Here is a 22,490-nt window from a genome sequence, read left to right on the forward strand (position 1 = left end):
TGTTTTTCTTCATCATTTGTAGTGTATAACATAATGCTTATAATAGAGTTTGGCACATAGTTGCAGCTCAGTGGATGGCTGGATAAACAAATAACTAAATGAATTAATATGTACCCCTTAAGGCTTTACAGACCTAGTCTTTTGGAAATCCTGTTTACTGTTAATAGGAGGAAGCTTGAAGCCCTCTGTAGGAGTGGTTTCCATTTTTATTTACTGTTCTTTTTCTCTGTAGGTTGCTGATCAACTCTGTGCCAAGTATAGCAAGGAATATGGCAAGTTATGTAGGACCAACCAGATTGGAACTGTGAATGACCGGGTAATGAACATAATTGTTAAACATGAAGCAATGGGTGGGGTGGGGGCAGGTTATTTTTATTGCCTGCAGTGAGTCCAGTGGGTACCACTGTAATGTAGGGTTAATCTGGGATTGCACCTTTCATAGTAAGAGAGAGAAGACTGCTGTCTGGCAGTGCAGTCAGCTCCTTACCCCTGTCCTACACCTCTGATTGTGAAGCTTTCCATCATCCTGTGTCATTCCTGATTTTGTACCTTATCCTTTGTGCCACTTGTGATTTATGGAGGTAGAAGTGAGGTGGGGAGAAGGGTAGATGATCTCAAATGTGGAAGGCAGCAATATCAGTCTTTGAGGCATATGTAACCAGAGAATGTGAGAGATACACGGGTCTTGTGCTTTGTGATTGAAAAAAATAATTTAACTGGATGGAGCTTCTTTTTTTCCTCTCAATTTGAAATGTGAGGAACAAAGTTTAAAATTGATACAGGTTAGGCTTAAGCTGGTTGATGCAGGTGCATCTTAACCCTGGATCTTTTACTTACAGCTAATGCACAAACTGAGTGTGGAGGCCCCACCCAAAATCCTGGTGGAGAGATACCTGATTGAAATTGCCAAGAACTACAATGTGCCCTATGAGCCTGACTCTGTGGTCATGGTACGTTTAGAGTCTTTTAGAATACAAAGGAAAATGAGTCTCTCGATATCACTGTCTTTGAAAAATAACCATTTTCTTTGCACTCAAGTTTGCATATGGGAGTTTAAGCCTTTGTCCAGTTAATGCCTCTGGGGTAACAATAAATACGCCTGCATCTCTCAGAGTATTTAGGGATCAGATGAGATGAATGACTGAAAACACTTTGAAAAGGTACAAACTTTGATACAAATATAAAGTGGCATTATTGCTACTTTTCAGTGAAGTTCAAGGAATTGAGAGGCCCCTATGGGTAGCAAGAAAAGCCTCAAGACCCAGAACAGATCCTGAAAACATCTTTCGTGTGCCTGCCATGTGCTCCAGAAAGCTGAGAATACAGAAAATATATAAACAAGGTCCCTGTCCTAAAGAGGCTTACAGTGAAAGAAGGGCAGATATGCAAATAGTAAATCAGCAGTTCATGTTGACTGGGTATAGTATATGTTTTGGTGTGCTGCTCAGACAACCCTCCCCCTGCCTGAAGTACACATTTCAGGACAGAAACATTTATTCCGCCAGCTCTTTTTTTATTTTAAGTAAATTTATTTTTGGCTGCATTGGGTCTTCGTTGCGGTATGTGGGCTTCTCATTGTAGTGGCTTTTCTTGTTGCAGAGCATGGGCTCTAGGTGCACGGGCTTCAGTAGTTGTGGCGCGCGGGCTTAGTTGCTCCGCGGCATGTGGGATCTTCCTGGACCAGGGCTTGAACCCGTGTCCCCTGCGCTGGCAGGCAGATTCTTAACCGCTGCGCCACCAGGGAAGCCCCTCTCCCAGCTCTTGAGAGTATTGATGACTGGTGGCTCACGCAGCTGAGTGTCCCTCCAGGAATGGCCCTCAGAAGACAGCTTCCTTACCCAGGGTCTTTCCTGGGGGCAGCCTGTATTTGGTAACTGGTCATTGCAGGGGATTAAAGACTCTGCCCCTTTGTCCCCAGTTGGGAGCACCTGCTGTAGTCCCAGCCTAGCTCCAGAACTCCCTGGGGGAATTAGCTGACCCCTTTGTTGTGAATGCATGGCAGCCCACCTTCTTCCTTTGCCCAGCCCTGCTTCCTTCATGTCTCCACAGGTGTCTGTCCCAAGAGACCTCTCCAGTAAACTTCTGTCAACGCTAATCACCATCTCAGAGTCAGCTTCCTGGGGAACCTAGCTGGTGACAGGCCTAATGATACGGGTTTCTCTCTTTTTCTTAGGCAGAAGCTCCTCCTGGAGTAGATACAGATCTTATTGATGTTGGATTCACAGATGATGTGAAGAAAGGGGGCCCTGGAAGAGGAGGTGGGGGTGGATTCACAGCACCAGCTGGTGGACTTGATGGAACAGTGCCAATGCCCATGCCCATGCCTATGCCATCTCCAAACACTCCTTTCTCATACCCTCTTCCAAAGGGACCAGTAAGTACACATACAAATAAATATGGATATAAACTCTAGAAAATGTTACAGAAGATGACAAGTTGGCTCTGTGAATACACTCAGGAATTGTAGGTTATCAAGAGGATTTAGCAGTAAGAATATTTGGTATTAGTTTATTGATCATACTGTGGAAAAAATAGCACTGGGATTTGGAGAAAGTCTTTTGGTTCATCTGTAGGTAATGAAGTGGGAAAATCTAGAGAGATGGTACTAGAAAAACTCCTTTTCATGTAGGTTTCTTGAACCTTTGGGACTTGTAGGTATACTAGTAGCATTTTCCAAAAATGAATAACCAATACTTATTACCAGGTCTACCTCCTTTGTAGATAAGAAGATGAAAGTCATTGGTAGTAAGAAAGTCTGGGGACTTCCCTGGCAGTCCAGTGGTTAAGACTCCATGCTTCCACTGCATGGGGCGTGAGTTCGATCCCTGGTCAGGGGACTAAGATCCCACGTGTTGTGCAGTGCGGTCGTCTCCTCTCCCCCAAAAAAGAAAGTCTGGTAAGAAGCTTCCCTTGTAGACATGGAGGCAATTTAGTAATTTGAAGAATAGCCTTTGGGTACAGATCTTTAAAAATCTGGATTCTTCCTAATCACATGTGGTCCTTTTAGGCACTTTTTCTTTTATGGCTCTTGAATACATGTATTAAATATATATCTTGATTATATATATATGTATTCAATGTGAATATATACACATTGAGAAAATAGTTGTATACACACACATATTTATTTCTCCTTTCCTATTTACACACTTCAGAAATTGCAGATCGGGGCAATGTCTCTGATGTTGCCTTTCTCCTCTTGCAGTCGGATTTCAATGGATTGCCAATGGGAACTTATCAGACCTTTCCCAATATTCATCCACCTCAGATACCAGCAACTCCCCCATCATATGAATCTGTAAGTGCCTGAGCCTCTTTTATAAGCAGCAGGAGAGTGAATCCATGAAGAGAGAGCAAAATAATGGCCACAGGGAAGGCAAAGTTTTGATCAACTAGTACTGGCATTGCTCTATGCTTTGGATTCTTGTGTTGCTTTAATATTACCCTGGAAATGGGGAGTGGTGGTGGTGGCAGCATCGTTGGTGGCAATGCTTTGTCTGCAGTTAAGCCAGGAATCAGGAAGGAGCTGCAGATCCTGGAAAGTTGGGGTAGGGCACTTGATCAGACTTTTTTTTAGACTAGGCAGAGAATCATATTGAGCTGGTACAGTCTTGGTACTAGAAGATAATAATTGAAATACCAGTTTTATAAATTCTCAACACTGTGTAAAGGAATAAGAACCAGATTTTTGTCTTAAACAGATAAGTGTCTAGTAAACTTCAGCCTATAGCATTAATTTTATATTTTAGTCTTATAGTTAGAGCTTGCTGTTATTGCTAATATGGTAATGATGCCTTGAACTGTAGGTGGTTGTAACGGTTTTGGTTGAGAATTAGATGACTTTTCTGCCAGCCTTGTTTGCTCATCTAGGGAGATCGCCCTGTTCCTGAGCTTGCTTAGTGTTCTTTCCTTTGGTTTTTACATTGGGCCTGAATTTTTATGTTTTGGTTTTGCACGCATTGAAGCATTGCCCACAGCTGTTTCTAGGAACGAGGTAGAAGATCTTTGTTATTATTTGAGGACTTGGTTCTTGGAGATGAATGCGGTGGTTTAGAATGCTTTCTCTCTGCCTGGAAGGTGAAGGTAACAGATTAAAGAGAGATGTTATGGTGTGGTAAGAATTTTCTTTTCCTCTGCTTGGCAGTTATGAGTTCAACATGGTATCTGTCTGGTTGGAAGAAGATCAGGAAAGGAGTATAGGGGGCGGAGGGGCAGTTTCTTTGGAGCAGTTTCTGTTGCTTTTGCTGAGCAGCTTAGCTTTTGCAACACACATGGGCTTATACCATTACTTTCACCAGTGATGCCATTGCTTTCTCCTTTGGTCATGATCTTTGTGTTTCAGGTTGATGACATTAATGCTGATAAGAATGTCTCTTCTGCACAGATCATTGGTGAGTCAGAAACCCTCTTGAGAGTTTCTCAGTACTGAACCCTTTGCTGTTTTCTCATCTCTGTTCCTCCCTCAGATTGTTTTTATGCTCGTGGCATTCTACCTACATGCCACGTTCTCTCCCCAAATGCAGTATGGTGGAAATAGAACTCAGGATTTCCCACTTCCAAAAAGAAAAGATCTTTCGTGGCTCCAAAGAATCTCCCAAGTTTCTGTTTCTGGTAGTGGTATCATTATTCTTTTTCACCTTGCAGTTTTCAGTCATCCTCAAGTTCGGTATGTTCTTGCTGCTTCCATTTCCACTGTGCCTGGAAATACCAAAATTGTTTTTAAATTTGGGCATTAAAGAGGGGGAAACAGACATAACTCATAAGTGTATAGCTCAGTGACTTTTCACAAAGCAAGCATGCTCATGTAGCCATTCACTGAAAAATTAAAACACTACCAGCACTTCAGAAACCCAGAGGGGAATATTTTTTTAAATTGGGACAGTTTCATTGAGGTATAATTTACATACAAAAAATACACAGAAGTGTATATTGTGATGAGTTTTGATGTGTCTCCACACACATGCATTATGTAACCACCACCTCAGTAAAGATACAAAACATTTCTATCACCCCAGAAAGTTACCTTGTGTTCCTTTCTAGTCAGTTCCATCCCAGAGGCAAGCACTGTTCTTATTTCCTAAAACTATGGTTTAGGTTCCCTGTTCTAGAACTTAGATACAAATGGAAACATACAGTAGGTAGAGAGGGCGATGATTTTAACTTGTAAGATACAAAACGGAAGACTAGAAATACAGATCACATTCTGTTACATCAAACGGTATGGATGTTAACATTCCATATAAAATTTTTTTCCCATAAGCCTTAAAGAGTAGCTCATCCCAATAGAATTCTAGTACCATTTCTTGGACTTTCTTATGGGAGTAGACCTTTGTGAAAGGGGACAGTCCGTTGAAATGAATGCTGTGTACCTAAGCCCCATGCACCACACTTTGACTTTCCCTTAAACTTTTTTCTCACTGTAGGAAAGTAAAACATATTCAACCATAATTAGAAAACGTAGCTGTTAATTGTCTGAAAATTTTTATTGACCTTTAGAATTATTTTTTAAAAAACAATGTTTTCTCCAGTATTTTGATTATTTTATTGTTTCTGCCAGGGGGGATTGTGGGGTTTGAGGATCTGAGCCACTGGCATTTTTAACACTGTGCTCCTTACTGTAATTTAATTAGGTCCTGGACCCAAGCCAGAAGCTTCTGCAAAGCCCCCTTCCAGACCCGTGGATACCTATGACAACTTTGTACTGCCAGAATTGCCATCTGTGCCAGACACACTACCAACTGCATCTGCTGGTGCCAACACCTCAGCCTCTGAAGACATTGACTTTGATGATCTTTCCCGGAGATTTGAAGAGCTGAAAAAGAAAACATAGGCTTCCTAAACCAGGCAAGGTCCAAGTTCTGGGAAATGAGACTGAGCAATTTCTCCTCGTAACAAAGAATCTCCATGAAATTCTGCTTCATCTGTTAACCATCACTGAGTACACTCTTCCTCTGGGCTCTCTTCCTGCTCTGACACACTCTGCTGCTTTCCGGTTCTCCATTGCTCCTGAGAGACTAACAACTGGAGATTGTGAGGTTGGAGCAGCTGGCTCCTGGCAGCCTTGCTTGTCCATTTCCTGTCAGTGTGATCCCATTTCTCTCCTTCCTGTCCCACCATCTCTCCACAGGGGAGTGAGAAGGGGAGAGCTGTCAAAGATGGCCGGATGGTGGAGGAGAGTACTTCATGAAGTGTCTCAGCTCTGTGCTGAGGTTCTAGACTTAGAAACAAAGCCCTCCGTACAGAGGGATTGGTGGTGAGTGAGATTCAAGGCCAAGTTGTCTATTTTCTCGCTATAATTTGAATGGGAGAGAGAAAATGGCTCAGGAAGCCATTGTAACAGTTCTTAGAAGCTGGGTCTTCTCATTGACATACACACTACTCCTTGCTGCAGGGCACTGTTCCACCTGGATCCAGTTGCAAACTTTGGAAAGTTGAAGGCCTCTCTTAGTTCTACTGGATTCTCAGGGAGCCCTCTGTGGCCTTTTGCTTTATTTTGAGTGCTGTGTTTCCCTTTTAATAGAGGGCAGCACTGTATATAAATTCCTGTTTTTCCCCATGGCATGTTCTGTTGGATTGCATTGCTGGCCACATACTGGGCAAAAGTCACCATTCAAGGCTAAGGTGGGCTTCCAGTAGCCTTAATAGAAATATTCAAGTCTCTTGAGTAGTGAGCTGGAAAGCCTACAGGTGAAGAGGGGTTCCTGTTTTCATTTGAAAACGTTATGATCAAGAGAACCTTTAAAAACTGATCTCAGATAAATTTTTGGTGCCCATGTGGCTGTAGGTGTTTTGCTCCTTCCCTTGACGGATGAGACTCTTACTGTTTTGCCCCCTAGCTAAGGCCATCCTTCCCCACAAGGATGGATTTGGGACTGGAAGATACGACTTCGGCTTCTGTGTGGTGTATCTGTACACACTTGTTTCAAGCAACTTTAATGTTTTTGATTGATTTGTATGTCATGGCTCAGTAGCTGCTAATAAAATTAAAAATTCTGTGCCCCGCTTTCTCCATTGTTTTGGTCAAATGACGAGGGTCAGGATTTTAGTGGAGAGTATTTAAGCAAGTGACCCATACTGGGCACAAGCCAGACTTTATTGGCTCCCTGGGTAGGATGCCTGGGGAGTAAGGGGCCCATTTCGATCTCAGTATTTAAGCCCAGATTGTTACCTGTGAGTTGGCTTGGTTACTTCTCTGTACAGGGCTCCCCCTTAGCCAGATCTCATGCTTGTATCTTTAATTAAAGTTGCAGTGAGCTTACTTCTGACTCATGTTTCCCATAGTCATCCTGGAACATGAATGATGTTACTTGGTGTTTGTTTGGCAGCAGAGCTGGTTTATCCTGCACCACTCTTGCAGTGTTAACCCTCTGATAGTGCCAAGTTCCATAAACATAAGAATCTGCAGCTAAGGGGATTTTGATTCTTCACTAACAAAATTAACTAAGTATATTATAAACATCTATAATCTTCTAAAGTACACCATGCAAATAGCAGTATTAATATACTAATAAGTAATAAGCCAAGCGAAGAGGTAACAGGATTAATCTTTTGAAACTTCATTTGTCAGTGGCCATTGCTGTTACAGCTGTTTGCTTACTTACATGTGTTCTGGTGTTGCTGTATTCCTAACAAACTTGAGAGCTTCAGTAGCAGCATATCCATCAGTGCAGCTTCTTTCTGAGTCTGTTGGAAGACAGAAAGAGAAAAGCAAGGAAATCGAAATTGCTGCTAATGGTGGAGGAAAAAAGTACCAAAGATACATTTTTTAAAAAGTAGATATAAAGTGTAAAGATACTGTTTCCTTTAATGGTTTACTGTCAGGCCTTGGAGTGTTTCTGCTACTTAACAGTGGAGGGTCAGCTATTTATAGGACAGTGGATGTAGAACATAATGTACTTTTGGTAAATTGGATTTCCTAGGAAAATGGTTGGCAGAGCTGTGGAGACTAATAAAGGGAGTATGCTGATACTGTGCGTTATGTCAGTCTGTAATCTTAAGAGCAGCTAAAATTGAGCTTTTCCAGTGATAAAATCATGATACGGTTTATATTTCAATTACTGAGTCAGAGTTACTTACCTTAAAGGACTTTCTTTCTTTACCAAAGGTCATTAAAATGGCAGAAACAAAAAGGTTAATGATCACAAATACCATCAAAATGACACTGGTTAGGAGAATAAGAAAGGAGCCCAGGACTGGGTTTAAAGCAATAACCTGAAAAGACAATAGGACATTTCGAGTTTAAACACTGAGAGTTTAATATCTACTTTAAAAATGTAAGATATATGCTAACATTTGGGATATATTCACGTAAGGAAACACTTATGTCTGGTGGAAACTAGAAAAGCAAAAATATTAAAAAGGAAAATACTTTTGAGTGGACAGAAAAGCAAGAGTGACTGACTGTAAGAGTGTAAATAATTGTGCCTTCAGGGCTTTCACAAGAAGAAAACAGGTGAGTTGTAATGGAATTATAAGTGACTCAAAGCCCTTGTGAGTTGTTGGCAATTCTGGAAAATATTTCTAAACATGGAAGCTTCAAGGAATAGCAAAAGTGTGTTGGAAAAAATACATAGATACCAGCAGTGATAATGAAAACTGTCTCTGCCATTCCAAGCACTTTCTACTCTGAACATAGGAGCATTTCAATACAGTTTAAAAGGTTAGCCATAGAAAACTGGCTTTTACTGCTTTTTCTAGATTTTTTTTAATCGTTATCTTTAAAAGTATAATTACTGAGTTTTGCCATTCTTGCCTTTTCAGTACAAAGAGATCTTTCTCTTACTAGAATGGTTTCCAGTAAAATTTGGTTTCCAAATTCTTTAATTTAGGTGTTCCTTTTAAAAATGATTATTTTCCTTTGGTATTGGCTCATTCATTATTGCCACTGGGCACTGTTTAAAAAAAAAAAACACCCAACAACTTAGAGGATGAATACTTGCAATAAATACTATTGTGATGGAAATCTCTGTGACAGAGATATTATAATGGCTGCCAGCTTATATCTACCTATTTTAAAAGAGCTTAATCATAACTCCAGGTAAACCAAACAGTTTGGGCAAACGCTGAGTTTGTGATGCAAGACTATTCCCAGTAAGTATACTCCATTTTCCCTTTTAAGTCAAAAAGTAGGTGTCAGCAAAAGTTTATTATGATTGTTACTTCTTTAAGAGCTTTAGTATATAAAGTGTTCCAGGGGTGAGGACTTCATTCCCTAGTGATTGGGGCTGGAACCACAACAAAACAGTCCACCCAAAATAGCAATTATGTTAATCTTTCTTAGATTTTAGGAAGGTGGTGGTAACTTTCCACGTTAGAAACTATGTTAATTTACCCATTTTAATTAGTAACCTTTGATTTCTAGAGTATCAGAATGATGAGCTTTGATGAAAATCTTGCCAGTTTCACTAATTTGAATTGCAGTTTTTTTCTTATCAAATCTATATGTGCTAGTGTTTGGAACCCAAAACCTCACCTGGGTTTCCTACTTTATTTTTTATGTTGAGTAGAAAGGGATTTGTGTAGGTAGTTCCTGGGAGAAAATAACAGCCTCTCTGAAATTAGTATTTATAAACAGAAATAACTGCAGTTCTTTCTGGACTTGTACCTCCCTAATTTTTCTTTTTTAAGTCACTTCCAATTGTACCCTTCAAAGGGCCCTTGAGAAAGCAGTAGCAATCATGTTAATCTGGCCAGGTGTGAGAACACAAGTTCAGGCCCAGTGTCTTTGGCAGTAAGATTAAGGATAGAAGAAGTGAGAAAGGTGGGACTATGTGCTTAGGAAAGGAAGGATTTCTGAAGGTAACAGCCACTCAAAAGCTATACAGTATCTATAGGTAATACCATAAAATAATGGCAAAGGAACTAAGTTTCTCCCTTTTCCAGTATGCAGTGGTACAGTAGGGGCTGCTTTTATAAGCAATTCTCCCCTTGTTTGATATATTAAACCAAATAGAATTCTGCAGGGAAACCAGGAATAGGGTTTTTACCTCCTTGTGATGAGAGATTCCCATCAGGAGACCAACAACAGTCACTGCTGAACTGAGACAAGTTCGGTAGTCAGAGATGCTCCATCCAAACAGCAGGTTAAACTGAAAAAGAACTGTCAGATGGGGGTGGAGAGCAGTAGAGGGGACTGCACTTCTTTGGGTCCTGAGGTGCTTGATAATGGTGAGGTCAAGGTAGAAACAATGGAATAGAAATTAAGGAAGTTCCTTAGTGGCCATTCAAATTGCTATGCCTAAAAACTACATAGAATTCTTCTGTAATTACAGTGTTTTCATATAAATTTGACTTCCATATAGTTCATCCTGTGAACTAAATGTTATCCCCATTTTAGAGATGAAACAAATGTCTTGAGTTTATCATACTGCTAGTTAACTATGGGCCTGCACAACTAAAACCAGCTCCACTGTCTTCTCCAAAACTCATTGCCAACTTGAACTGATGGTTTTCCATTTAGTGACCTTTTCTAAGGGAAGCAATGTGATTCCAAGACTACAGAACTTAGGAAAAGACAGACGCTAGATGCAGCAAAAGCAGTTCTAAGAGGGAAGTTTATAGCAATAAATGCTTACATTAATAAAAATCTCAAATAAAAAACCTAGCTTTGCTGCACAAGGAACTAGTAACTGAGCCTAAAGTTACAAGAAGAAATGAAGTAATAAAGATTAGAGCAGAAATAGCGACTAGAAAGACAACAGAAAAAAAAGTTAGCTTTTTTGAACAACAAAAGTGACAAGCCTTTAGCTAGACTAACCAAGAAAAGAAAAAGGATTGTAATAAATAAAATTACATAAACGAAAGAGGAGACATTATAACTGATACCACAAAAATACAAAGGATCATAAGAGACTACTAGGAATAATTACACACCAACAAACTGGATAACCTAGAAAAAATGGATAAATTGCTACAAACATACAACTGAATAATGAATAAACAGAAAACCTGAACATATGAAGTATAAGTAAGGAGACTGAAGCAGTAATCAAAAACCTCTCAACAAAGAAAAGCCCAGGACCAGATAGCTTCATGGGTGAATTCTATCAAACATTTAAACTTTTAAATTCTCGGACTTCCCTGGTGGTCCAGTGGTTAGGACTCTGTATTTTCCACTGCAGGGGGTTGTGGGTTCGATCCCTGGTCAGGAAACTAAGATCCCATGTAAGTCAATAAATGTGATACACCATATTAAAAGAATGAAGGATTAAAAACATCTCCATTGTACATATATACAATGGAATATTACTCAGCCATAAAACAAAACGAAATTGAGTTATTTGTAGTGAGGTAGATGGACCTAGAGTCTGTCATACAGAGTGAAGTAAGTCAGAAAGAAAAATACCGTATACTAACACATATATATGGAATCTAAGAAAAAAAAATGGTCATGAAGAACCTAGGGGTAAGATGGGAATAAAGACACAGACCTACTAGAGAATGGACTTGATATGGGGAGGGGGAAGGGTAAGCTGTGACAAAGTGAGAGAGTGGCATGGACATACATACACTACCAAACATAAAATAGCTAGCTAGTGGGAAGCAGCCGCATAGCACAGGGAGATCAGCTTGGTGCTTCGTGACCACCTAGAGGGGTGGGAGGGAGGGAGATGCAAGAGGGAAGAGATATGGGAACATATGTATATGTATAACTGATTCACTTTGTTATAAAGCAGAAACTAACACACCATTTTAAAGCAATTATACTCCAATAAAGATGTTAAAAAAAAAAAGACATGATCTCAACAGATGCAGAAAGAGCATTCAACAAAATTTAACAACCTTTAATGATAAAAACTCTCAACAAATTAGGCAAGAAGGAATGTACTTCAACATAATAAAGGCCATATATGTCAAGCTCACAGCTAACATCATACTCAATTGTGAAAAGCTCTTCCTCTAAGATAAGGAACAAGACAAGGATGCCAACTCTCACCACATCTATTCAACACAGTACTGGAAGTCCTAGCCAGAGATGTTAGGTAAGAAAAATAAATAAAAGGCATCCAAATAAGAAAGGAGGAAGTAAAACTGTCTTTGCAGATGACGTGGTCTTATATATAGAAACCCTAAAGACTCCACCAAAAAACCTGTTAAAAAAAAATGAATTCAGTAACGCTACAGAATAAAAAATCAAAATACAAAAATCAGTTGCATTTTGTTACACTAACAACTAGCTGAAAAAGGAATTAAAGTCTCATTTACAATAACATCAAAAAGAATAATACACTTGGGAATAAATTTAACCGAGGTGAAAAATCTGTTCAATGAAAACTATAAGAGATTGATGAAAGATATGAAAAAGACAAAAGTAAATGGGAAGATTTCCCACATTCATGGATTGGAAGAGTTAATATTGTTTAAATGTCCATACTACACAAAGTGATCTACAGATTCAATGCAATCTCTATCAAAATTCCAGTGGCATTTTCCCCAGAAATAGAGAAAATCCTAAAATTTGTATGGAACCACAAAAATACCATGAATAGCCAAAATAATCTTGAGAAAGATGAACAAAGCTGGAAGCATCACACTTCCTGATTTCAAACTATATTGCAAAACTATAGTAATCAAAATACTATGATATTGGGATAAAAACAGATACATAGAACAATGGAACTGAATAGAAAACCCAGAATTAAACCCACACCCATAGATTCGGCCAACTAATCTATGACAAGGGTGCCAAGAATACACAATGGGGCTAGTCTCTTCAACAAATAATGCTAGGAAAACTGGATTTCCACATGCAAAAGAATGCAGTTGGACACTTTTATTTTGCCATATTCAAAAAATCAAATGGATTAACAACTTAAACCTTAGACCTGAAACTGCAAAATTCCTATGAGAAAATAGAAGCAGCTTCTTGACCCTGGTCTTGGCAGTTTTTTGGATATGACGCTAAATGCACAGGCAACAAAAGCTATAACAAGTGGGACTACCTCAAACTAAAAAGTTTCTGTGCAGCAAAGGAAACAATAAACAAAAGGCAGCCTATGAAGTGGGAGAAAATATTTGCAAACTATATATCTGATAAGGGGTTAAAATCCAAAATCCCTAAAGAACTCATACAACTCAATACCAAAAAAAAATCATCCTGATTAAAAAATGGGCAAAGGACCTGAATACACATTTTTCTAAAGAAATACAAATGACCAACAGGTATATGTAAAAATCACTAATCATCAAGGAAATAACAAACCGAAACTGCAATGTGATATCACCTCATGACTGTTAGGATGGCTATTATCAAGAAGACAAGAAATAACAAATGTTGGTGAGGGTTTGGAGAAAGGAGCCCTGTTGGTGGGAATGTAAGTTGGTACAGCCATTATGGAAAACAGCATGGAGGTTCCTCAAAAAATTAAAAATAGAGCTACTAGATGATCCAGTAATCCTACTACTGGCTATATATTGAAAGGAAATGAAATCATCTTGAAGAGATATCTGCACTCCCATGTTCATAGCAGGATTATTCACGAAAGTGAAGATATGAAATAAGCCAAACAAAGAAACATGTATGATCTCTTATAAGTGCAATTTTTAAAAGTCGAACTTACAGAACCAGAGGGTAGAATGGTGGTTACCAGGGGCTGGGGTGGGGAGGAGGATGGGTGGATGTCAGTCAGAGTATACAAACTTTTAGTTTTAAAATCAATAAGTCCTGGAGATCTAATGTATAGCATGATTATAGTTTATAGATTATAGTTAATATATTGTATACTTGAAATTTGCTTAGAGAATAAGTTCTTATCACACTAAAAACAAAACATGTAACCGTGTGAGGTGATGGATATGTTAATTAGTTTGATTGTGGTAAACATTTCACAATTTATTCATATATCAAAACATCACATTGTACCTTAAATATATACAATTTTAATTTCTCCATTGTACCTCAATAAAGCTGGGGAGAAAAGAGAACCTAAAAACTATTACTTAACAAAAAAATTAAGCAAGCTGGCTGGGTACTAAATATAATAAAATCAATAGCCTTCATATATTCAAACAATATTTACTTAGAAACTATAGTGAAATAAAATCTCATTCACAATAGACCACAAAAGATAAGCCTAACAAGAGATGTGCAAGAATTATATGAAGAGAATTTAATATTACTGAGGGATACAAATGCAGATGAGAATAGAAAAAGCATACCACACTCCCAGATAGAACATCATAAGCTACCAATTCCCTAAATTAATTTTTATAAATCCTTATTTTGTTTCTGTATAAATATCTAAATCTCTACAACTGAACGAGCTCTTAATACATAAAAAGCTCCCATTTATCAAAACAAGCAAACAAAACCAAGCAGCCCAATGAAAAATGGGCAAAAATTATAGAATGACATTGATTCATTCTTTCTCTCAATCAGTATGTATTGAGTGCTTACATACACCAGGTCCTGTTCTAGGTGCTGGGAACACAGCAGTGGACAAGAGTCCCTGTCCACAGAGCATTCACATTTGAAGAGGGAGGGAGACAGGCAATAACCAAACAATATTCAGGTAATAATTGTGCTATGAAGAAAACTGAGCCGCGGAGCAACTAAGCCCGCGTGCTACAACTACTGAAGCCTGCGCGCCTAGAGCCCGTGCTCCGGCAACAAGAGAAGCCACCGCAGTGAGAAGCCCGCGCACCACAACGAAGAAGAGTTGCCCCCACTCACCGCAACTAGGGAAAGCCCACGCACAGCAACGAAGACCCAACGCAGCCAAAAATGAATGAATAAATAAAAAATTAATTAAAAAAAGAATAAACTGAGTAGGAAGAGGGGATAGAGAGTGTTCTGTGAGGAGGGAGCAGTGCTGTTTATTTACAGGATGATTAGAGGTTTCTAAGAGGAGGTGGCTTATGAGAAAGACCCTAATAAAGTTTGGAGCTCCCAATGCAAACGTCAGGGCAACAGCAAGTTCCAAGGCAAGAGCATGTGCATCGTGTTTAAGGAGAGCACAGAAGCTTGTATGGCTGAATTAGAGTGAATGAGGGTCAGAATGAGGGTAGGAGAAGTAACAGATGTAGCTACAGCTCTGGACAGGGAAGGCCCTAGAGTAAACTTTAGAAAGGGTTTGGGCTTTTAAGTATGATGGAATCCATTGGGAGGTTTTGAACAGGGACAAAACACATTTATGTTGTAAAAAAATAATATGGGGAAGATGGAATGAAGAAGGGCAAGAGCAGAGGCAAGTTTTGTCCATATGAGAGGTGAAAAACGGTTCCTTAGTTTAAACTTGCATTTTCTCACGAGTGCAGTCGCAAACCTTTTGTATATTTCAGAGTTACCTGTATTGTATGAAAACACCAATGTTCACTGAACTGTTGGCGATGTGGGCAGATCTAATACATTGCTCATGGGAACATTAATTGGTACAATTGAGGAGAACAATTTGGCAATATCTTTCTAAATGAAAAATGGATATACATTTTTAGCAAGTCTTTTCAAGGTACTTATCTTACAGATATATTTGCACATGAGTGAAATTACATATGTAAAAGGGTATAAATGGTAGTATTATTGTTAACAGTATAAGAGTGGAAACAATCTAAATGTCTATTAATAGGGAACTGGTCATAAAACTTATGGTACATCCACGCAATGGCATACTATATAGTAAATGAATAAAACATAAAAAGGGACAGCTTTATATATGCTGATGGAACAATCTCCAGGCAAATTGAGGGGAAAAGGCAAAAAGGCATGACAATGTGTATAGTATGCTGCTATTTATCATCTAATGTATTTACAAATGTATAGATTACCTCTGAAAGAATTTACAAGTATACCTTGGAGATACTATGGGTTTGGTTCTAGACCACTGCAATAAAGCAAGTCACATGAATTTTTTGGTTTCCCAGTGCATATAAAAGTTACGTTTAGGGAATTCCTTGGCTATCCAGTGGTTCGGTAGGACTTGGCGCTTTCACTGCTGGGGCCCGGGTTCAATCCCTGGTTGGGGAACTAAGATCGTACAGGCCGTGCGGTGTGGCCAAAAAAAAAAAAAAAAAAGTTATGTTTACATTGTATTATAGTCTATTAAGTGTACAATACCATTATGTCTAAACAATGTACATACACCTAAATTAAAAATACTTTATTGCTAAAAAATGCTAATCATCACCTGAGCCTTCTTTTAGCAATAGTAACATCCAAGATCACTGATCACAAGTCACCCTAACAAATACAATAATGAAAAAGTTTGAAATATTTCGAGAGTTACCAAAATGTGACACAGAGACACGAAGTGAGTAAATGCTGTTGGAGAAGTGGCGCCAATGAATTTGCTTGACACAGGGCTGCCACATCTTCAGTTTGTTAAAGAAAACATGCAGTATCTGCGAAGTGCAGTAAGGTGAAATGCAGTAAAGTGAGGTATGTCTGTATAATCAATTGGGAATGTAGTTGCCTCTAGGAAAGAGAGAAGGGGGATCAGGGGATAAAGGAGAGTTGCACAATATACATCATGGTACATATGGATTTTCTACATATTCATGTTTTAATTATGAAAAATGTTTTAACATGAAAGAAAAAGATTATGTTACAAAATTTGGCAGGGAGAGGTTTGCAGTAGGTTATTAAAGGACCTAGGGTCCTGCAGAAGATAAAAGAGAAAGGTAAAGGGTGACTTAACCTTCAAAGATGGCCTTACTTTATATTTCTTAAATAAAAACTGTGCAATTCTAGAATTGTGATTAGTGTTTTTTCACCTCAGAAGAAAGTCAAAAGAGATAAAGTTTAAATTGCTGCAAGAGGAATTTTAATTAAATCCTACAAAAAAAATTCTTCCCTAAATGTGTTTCAACATTGGACTAGGCTATTTAGGAAAGTTCTGTTTTTATAGGATACAGATTTATTTACAGGATACAGATTATCTGCCATGAATGGCTTGGGCTTCAATATTCCTGAAAACAAGTGGACTAATGGGACTGGGCTACATCAATTCTGAAAGCGAAAATTTTTTAGCAGTTGAAGAGTTAAAAAATGTTAGTTACAATTTTTACTGCTGTTTACCCCATATCTACCTAATTCTATTTCATTATCTACATCTACAGATTGCTGCTGCTCTTCCTTAGTATGTCCAGGTAACTCATGTAAACTCTGTGGTTCTAGTACAACCAGAGCTCCAACTGCCCCAGTTAATAACAATAGCTAACACCCATCGACCGAACAGTATGTGCCCGACACTGTTCTAAGCACTTAGATCTACTAAGGTTTTAATCTTCACATCTATCTTACAGTGTAGGTCCTAAGATTATACCCATTGTACAGATGGGGAAACTGAGGCACAGGAGGTTGAGTAATTTACCCAAGAACACACTGCTGGTAAGTGGAGAGCAAGGATGTGAACCTGGGCAGTCTGGGCAGCCTTCTGAGTCTGCGCCTTTGGACCACAACACTATACTGTAAAGCAAAGGAGTCTAAGAGGAGAACATGTCTATTGTGATGGCACTAGCCTTAGCCACCCACGGTCTGATTCACTTTTTATTTAAGTCAGTATAGACAGTTACTGACTGCAAACAGAATATGCCCTCAACCTAGAACTGTCACCATTTAAAACTCAACTAGAAAGAATCAACACGCAAGGTACAGAAGTTGCCATCTGTTAAAACTCTTAAATGCAACAAGTACACGTTTAAGAAAAGATTATACAGATGTAGAAAACAAACTTATGCTTACCAAGGGGGAAAGTGGGGGAAGGATAAATTGGAAGATTGGGATTGTATATACACACTATTATATATAAAATAGATAACTAATAAGAACCTGCTATATAGCACGGGGAACTCAGTACTCTGTAATGACCTATATGGGAATAGATTCTAAAAAAGAGTGGATATATGTATAACTGATTCACTTTGCTGTACAGCAGAAACACAACATTGTAAATCAACTATACTCCAATAAAAATTAATTTTAAAAAAACGACTATACATGTTTGCTGAGATGAACATATCATTCAGATTTTTTTCAGGAACCTAGGAGATGTTCCAGATCCCAACAGAAAGCCACCAATCCTGAGATTAATGAATGTAACAATTTCTAGAATACAGCTTAATAAGATATAAAGTTATAATATGGCAAGGTGTTGGTAACTGGTGAAAGATACTGAACAAGAAGCATTCATACTGGGACTTCCCTGGTGGGTGAGTGGTTAAGAATCCATCTTCCAATGCAAGGGACGTGGGTTCGATCCCTGGTCAGAGAACGAAAATCCCACATGCCGTGGGGCAACTAAGCCCGAGCGTGGCAACTACTGAGCCCGCGCGCCACAACTAGAGAGAAGCCTGCGCTTCGCAATGAAGAGCCCATGCACTGCAATGAAAAGATCCTGCGTGCTGCAACTAAGACCCGATGCAGCCAAATGAAAAAAATAAAAAATTATCTAAAAAAAACCAAGCATTCATACTAACTCCTCTTTTTTTTTCTTTGTTTTTTGACTGCGTTTGGGTCTTCGTTGCTGCGCGTGGGCTTTCTTTAGCTGTGGTGAGCGGAGGCTACTCTTGGTAGCGGTGCACGGGCTTCTCATTGCAGTGGCTTCTCTTGTTGTGAAGCACAGGCTCTAGGCGCACAGGCTTCAGTAGTTGTGGCACGTGGGCTCAGTAGTTGTGGCTCGCAGGCTCTAGAGCACAAGCTCAGTAGTTGTGGCGCATGGGCTTAGTTAACTCCGCGGCATGTGGGATCTTCCCGGACCAGGGCTTGAACCTGTGTCCCCCTGCATTGGCAGCTGGATTCTCAACCACTGTGCCACCAGGGAAGTCCCCATACTAACTCCTCTTGATGGTGAGGTTCTTTGAGGGTACAAACCATGTAATGTCCATCATTTTATTAGCTCCTAGGACAGTTCCCAGCATACTAGGTGTTCACTACATATTCGTGGAACTGAACTGGATAACCAAGAAAAGTTACACAGACACATCACAGACTTGGGAATGACTGCACATCAGGCAATATATCAAAATATCATCTGGTGTGGAGATCTTTCTGGTTACACTGTTTTCGTGGTTTTGTGCTTATAGAACAAACTTCTCAGCTACATGTGGTTCCCTCCTTCACAAGGAGGCAACCAGTCCCAGGGATCACTCCAATTACTTTTCATGTTGTTAGTGAATAAAGTCTCAATTTTGTTTATCAGCCTCTTGTGAAACTCATCAGTGGGAATCAGCCTTCATGGGCCTGATCACCCTTGGGTGAACAGACATACACCTGAACCTGCTTAGATGGGGCCCTGGGAGTGGACCTTTGGGTGCCCACAGAGGTGCAGTCATTTTGAAAAAGCCAGCAGACCTTTCTCCAGTGTTCTAATGGGTTACTGCAGGGGTGTTTGGAAAACAAACTGCACCCCACATTTGCAGGGCTGGGCCCCAGGACTGTGTTCTTACCTCTGTAATCCCTGTACAGGTTAGGAAGGACGGTGCTCCTGGCCCAGGGGTAGAAATGCTTAAGAAGTTTGATCTCTGAGAAGCGGTAAGGAAAGCTCTTGTGGATAGCTTGACGGAGGTAAAATCTGTTGGAGTTGTGTGCTGAGTAGACTGCAGTCATCAACAGGATAAGGAAGAGTATTTGTACTAGTTTTAGAAGAGAAAATCACAGGTGAGTAGTTAGCTTAGAAATCCTCTATGTTTTTCTTCATTTTTTCCTAAGCTGACCGACTTTTATAGGTCAAAAACAGTCAAAAGTTGGCAATTTGATATGGTTCAACCTAATAATTGCAAACAGAAAAGCAAAAGCATTTGGCTCTTAGCAATATCTATCTATATATCTATAGATATCTACATATATCCTTCCCAGAATTATTCTGCCACTGATCAGAAATTTTACTTAAAAATAAGATACATAAAATCTCACACAAGTGTTGTATTTTAGTTCTTAGGTCTAAATGTCCCCCCAGACCACTCCTTTCATCTCCTCCCCTTCCCCTCCCCAGTTATCTATAGATTGTCTGTGTTCACAAGAAGGGAAGGCATGATAAAAACAGAATTTGTCTTCTTTGGTCCAGAGAATCCAATAACCCAAACACTAGACATGTTGAACCAGTTACCTTGCACTTATAGGACAGCAGTTTTTTTTTTTTGGCCATGCTGCGTGACATGTGGGATCTTAGTTCCCCCATCAGGGATCGAACCCGTGCCCCCTGCCGTGGAAGCGCGGAGTCCTAACCACTGGACCACCAGGGAATTCCCAGGACATCTATTTTTCAAAGCATATTCATTTTCCCTCCACCATGCGATGTAGATCAAGTTTCATTATTACATTCTGCAGGTAGAGAAAGTGACTTACTGAAACACACAATTAGATCTCAAGATTCCAAGTTCAGGAGTCCTTCCATTCACCTTACAGCCTTGCTTAAGGGAATCCAGAATTTTTCGAGGTGAATATTTTAAAATAGTTTTCCACCCTTCTTCTTTATTTTCCATTTAATTCTCATTCCCCCTTTCCTTGATGGGAAATGTGCTGCTGTATCAACAGGTTACCATTTTTTCTCCATACCCAAAATATCTCCTGTCAACTTGAAGAATTTCTTCTCTTTCAAGGTTCTTTCTGGGTGCTTAACTGGACCATTCATAGCTGGGGCTACGCAGATGGGGTTGTTTTCATCTCTCGAACCGGGTAATGATGAAGGACATCTTGCTGTCAAAAATTCAAATATAGGCCAAAAAAGGGTATATTTCATTAAGTAGTTATTCATCAACATTTGTTGAGCATCTTCTATGAGTATCTCCTGTTAAATGTTGAAATAGAGAATAAAGCTATCTAAGCAGCCCTTCCCAAACTATCATGAAAGACTTAAAATTTCCAATCCATCAGGGACTGATACTTTTGTAAAAATACAGTAAAAACGAATTACTAGGAAAATGACATAGAACAGAGGCCTACAAAATACAAGAACCATTTTGAAAATTAGATTCAATAGGCCTAAAATTAGTCTGCCCAACTGCTCTAAAAGTTTCTAAATGCTTATTCTCAATTTCTGTACTTATCTTGGACTAGAAACAGTTTTAGTCAGCGGACCACCCGATGGGAGCACTGTTCCAGAGTGGTGGTTCTCAAAGTTTAATGTGCCAGGGGATGACCTGGAATTTTGTTAAAATGCAGTTTCTGGGGTGAGGCCTAAGATTCTGCATATCTGACAGTTCCAGGAGATGCCAGCGCTGCTGGTCTCCAGACCACACTGTAAGCAGAAGAATATAGAAACATGTAAATCAAGACGGAGAGAGAGGGGGAGTTAGACTATGACCTAAAACTTGTCAGCCTGTAAGAACCAAATGCTGAGGGATCACTGAAAGGAAAAACCTCCCTGAGGAATTCAGAGAAGGTGGCCCAGAGGCAGTGACATGTGACATCTGTTTTGAATGTTGAGTCAGAAAGAATTCTCTAGATGGACAAGGATAAGGACAAGAAAAAAGTCATTTTAGTAGAGGGAACAGCAATTCAAGAGACGGAGAGATGAAATGAGGGCTAGGAAGGCAGTTATAGTCAGATTACTAACTTTTCAATCTCATAAGGAATAAGATACCAACCCCTTAGCAGCGTGCCCACCACTCAGTTTAAGAAATAAGTGATTGCCAAGATAAAATCCGCTGTGTACCTCTGTGATGGTATCCCTTCTTTCCTTCAGAGAGCTAATCCTCTCCTAAATTTTGGAGTGTATCATCCTATGCATTTCTTCATTAAAAAATATGTCTCTAAGCAAGACATGCATTGTTTTGCATGATTAAAATGGTGTGTTAAAAAAAACAAATGGTCGGGCTTCCCTGGTGGCGCAGTGGTTGAGAGTCCGCCTGCCGATGCAGGGAACGCGGGTTCGTGCCCCGGTCCGGGAAGATCCCACGTGCCGCGGAGCGGCTGGGCCCGTGAGCCATGGCCGCTGAGCCTGCGCGTCCGGAGACTGTGCTCCGCAACGGGAGAGGCCACAGCAGTGGGAAGCCCGCATACCACAAAAAGAAAAAACAACAACAACAACAAAACAAATGGTCATGAAGAACCTAGAGGCAGGATGGGAATGAAGACGCAGACGTAGAGAATGGACTTGAGGACACGGGGAGGGGGAAGGGTAAGCTGAGACGAAGTGAGAGAGTAGCACTGACATATATACACTACCAAATGTAAAACAGATAGCTAGTGGGAAGCAGCCGCATAGCACAGGGAGATCAGCTCGGTGCTTTGTGACCACCTAGAGGGGTGGTATAGGGAGGGTGGGAGGGAGGGAGATGCAAGAGGGATGAGATATGGGGATATATGTATAACTGATTCACTTTGTTATAAAGCAGAAACCAACACACCATTGTAAAGCAATTATACTCCAATAAAGATGTTAAAAAATGTGTTAATTTTTCTGCAGTTTGCTTTTCAGCCATCTTTGTGTTTGTGAGTTTCATCCATGTAATATGAGTGGCTCTAGTCAGTTATTTAGAGGGTAGACTCCCTCAGGTTTGGTGACTGAATGGTGGGTGGGATTTAGGATTATTATGTTTTTAGAGAATGGTGATGC

At 39.7% G+C, this 22,490-nt stretch overlaps 2 protein-coding genes across 16 annotated transcripts in view; one reads left to right on the forward strand and one right to left on the reverse strand.

Moving 5' to 3' along the window:
* IST1 (IST1 factor associated with ESCRT-III) overlaps nucleotides 1-6,999 on the forward strand; it is a 31,288-nt gene extending 24,289 nt beyond the window's left edge. For 5 of the 15 annotated variants that reach the window (XM_027119397.1, XM_027119394.1, XM_027119396.1 and 2 more), the window contains 6 exons: nucleotides 233-316; nucleotides 840-950; nucleotides 2,174-2,374; nucleotides 3,156-3,298; nucleotides 4,343-4,391; nucleotides 5,631-6,999. In XM_027119397.1, coding sequence (XP_026975198.1) covers nucleotides 233-316; nucleotides 840-950; nucleotides 2,174-2,374; nucleotides 3,156-3,298; nucleotides 4,343-4,391; nucleotides 5,631-5,816 — 774 coding nt within the window. In that variant the 3' untranslated portion in view covers nucleotides 5,817-6,999. The remainder of the gene's footprint in view (nucleotides 1-232; nucleotides 317-839; nucleotides 951-2,173; nucleotides 2,375-3,155; nucleotides 3,299-4,342; nucleotides 4,392-5,630) is intronic. The other 10 variants (XM_027119402.1, XM_027119399.1, XM_027119401.1 and 7 more) reach the window with 7 other exon arrangements.
* On the reverse strand, nucleotides 3,713-20,093 carry PKD1L3 (polycystin 1 like 3, transient receptor potential channel interacting). The gene is made up of 6 exons (XM_027119414.1): nucleotides 20,040-20,093; nucleotides 19,381-19,566; nucleotides 9,987-10,088; nucleotides 8,077-8,211; nucleotides 7,602-7,683; nucleotides 3,713-4,698 (listed from the first exon to the last, which is right to left on the reverse strand). The coding sequence occupies exons 3-6, from the start codon at nucleotides 10,008-10,010 to the stop codon at nucleotides 4,658-4,660; spliced, it is 282 nt and encodes a 93-aa protein (XP_026975215.1). The 5' UTR covers nucleotides 10,011-10,088; nucleotides 19,381-19,566; nucleotides 20,040-20,093; the 3' UTR covers nucleotides 3,713-4,657.
* Nucleotides 20,094-22,490: the final 2,397 nt, after the last annotated feature.

Source organism: Aethalodelphis obliquidens, unplaced genomic scaffold, assembly GCF_003676395.1.
Source record: "Aethalodelphis obliquidens isolate GAN/ISIS:26980383/991018 unplaced genomic scaffold, ASM367639v1 scaffold20, whole genome shotgun sequence".
Classification (NCBI taxonomy): domain Eukaryota; kingdom Metazoa; phylum Chordata; class Mammalia; order Artiodactyla; family Delphinidae; genus Aethalodelphis; species Aethalodelphis obliquidens.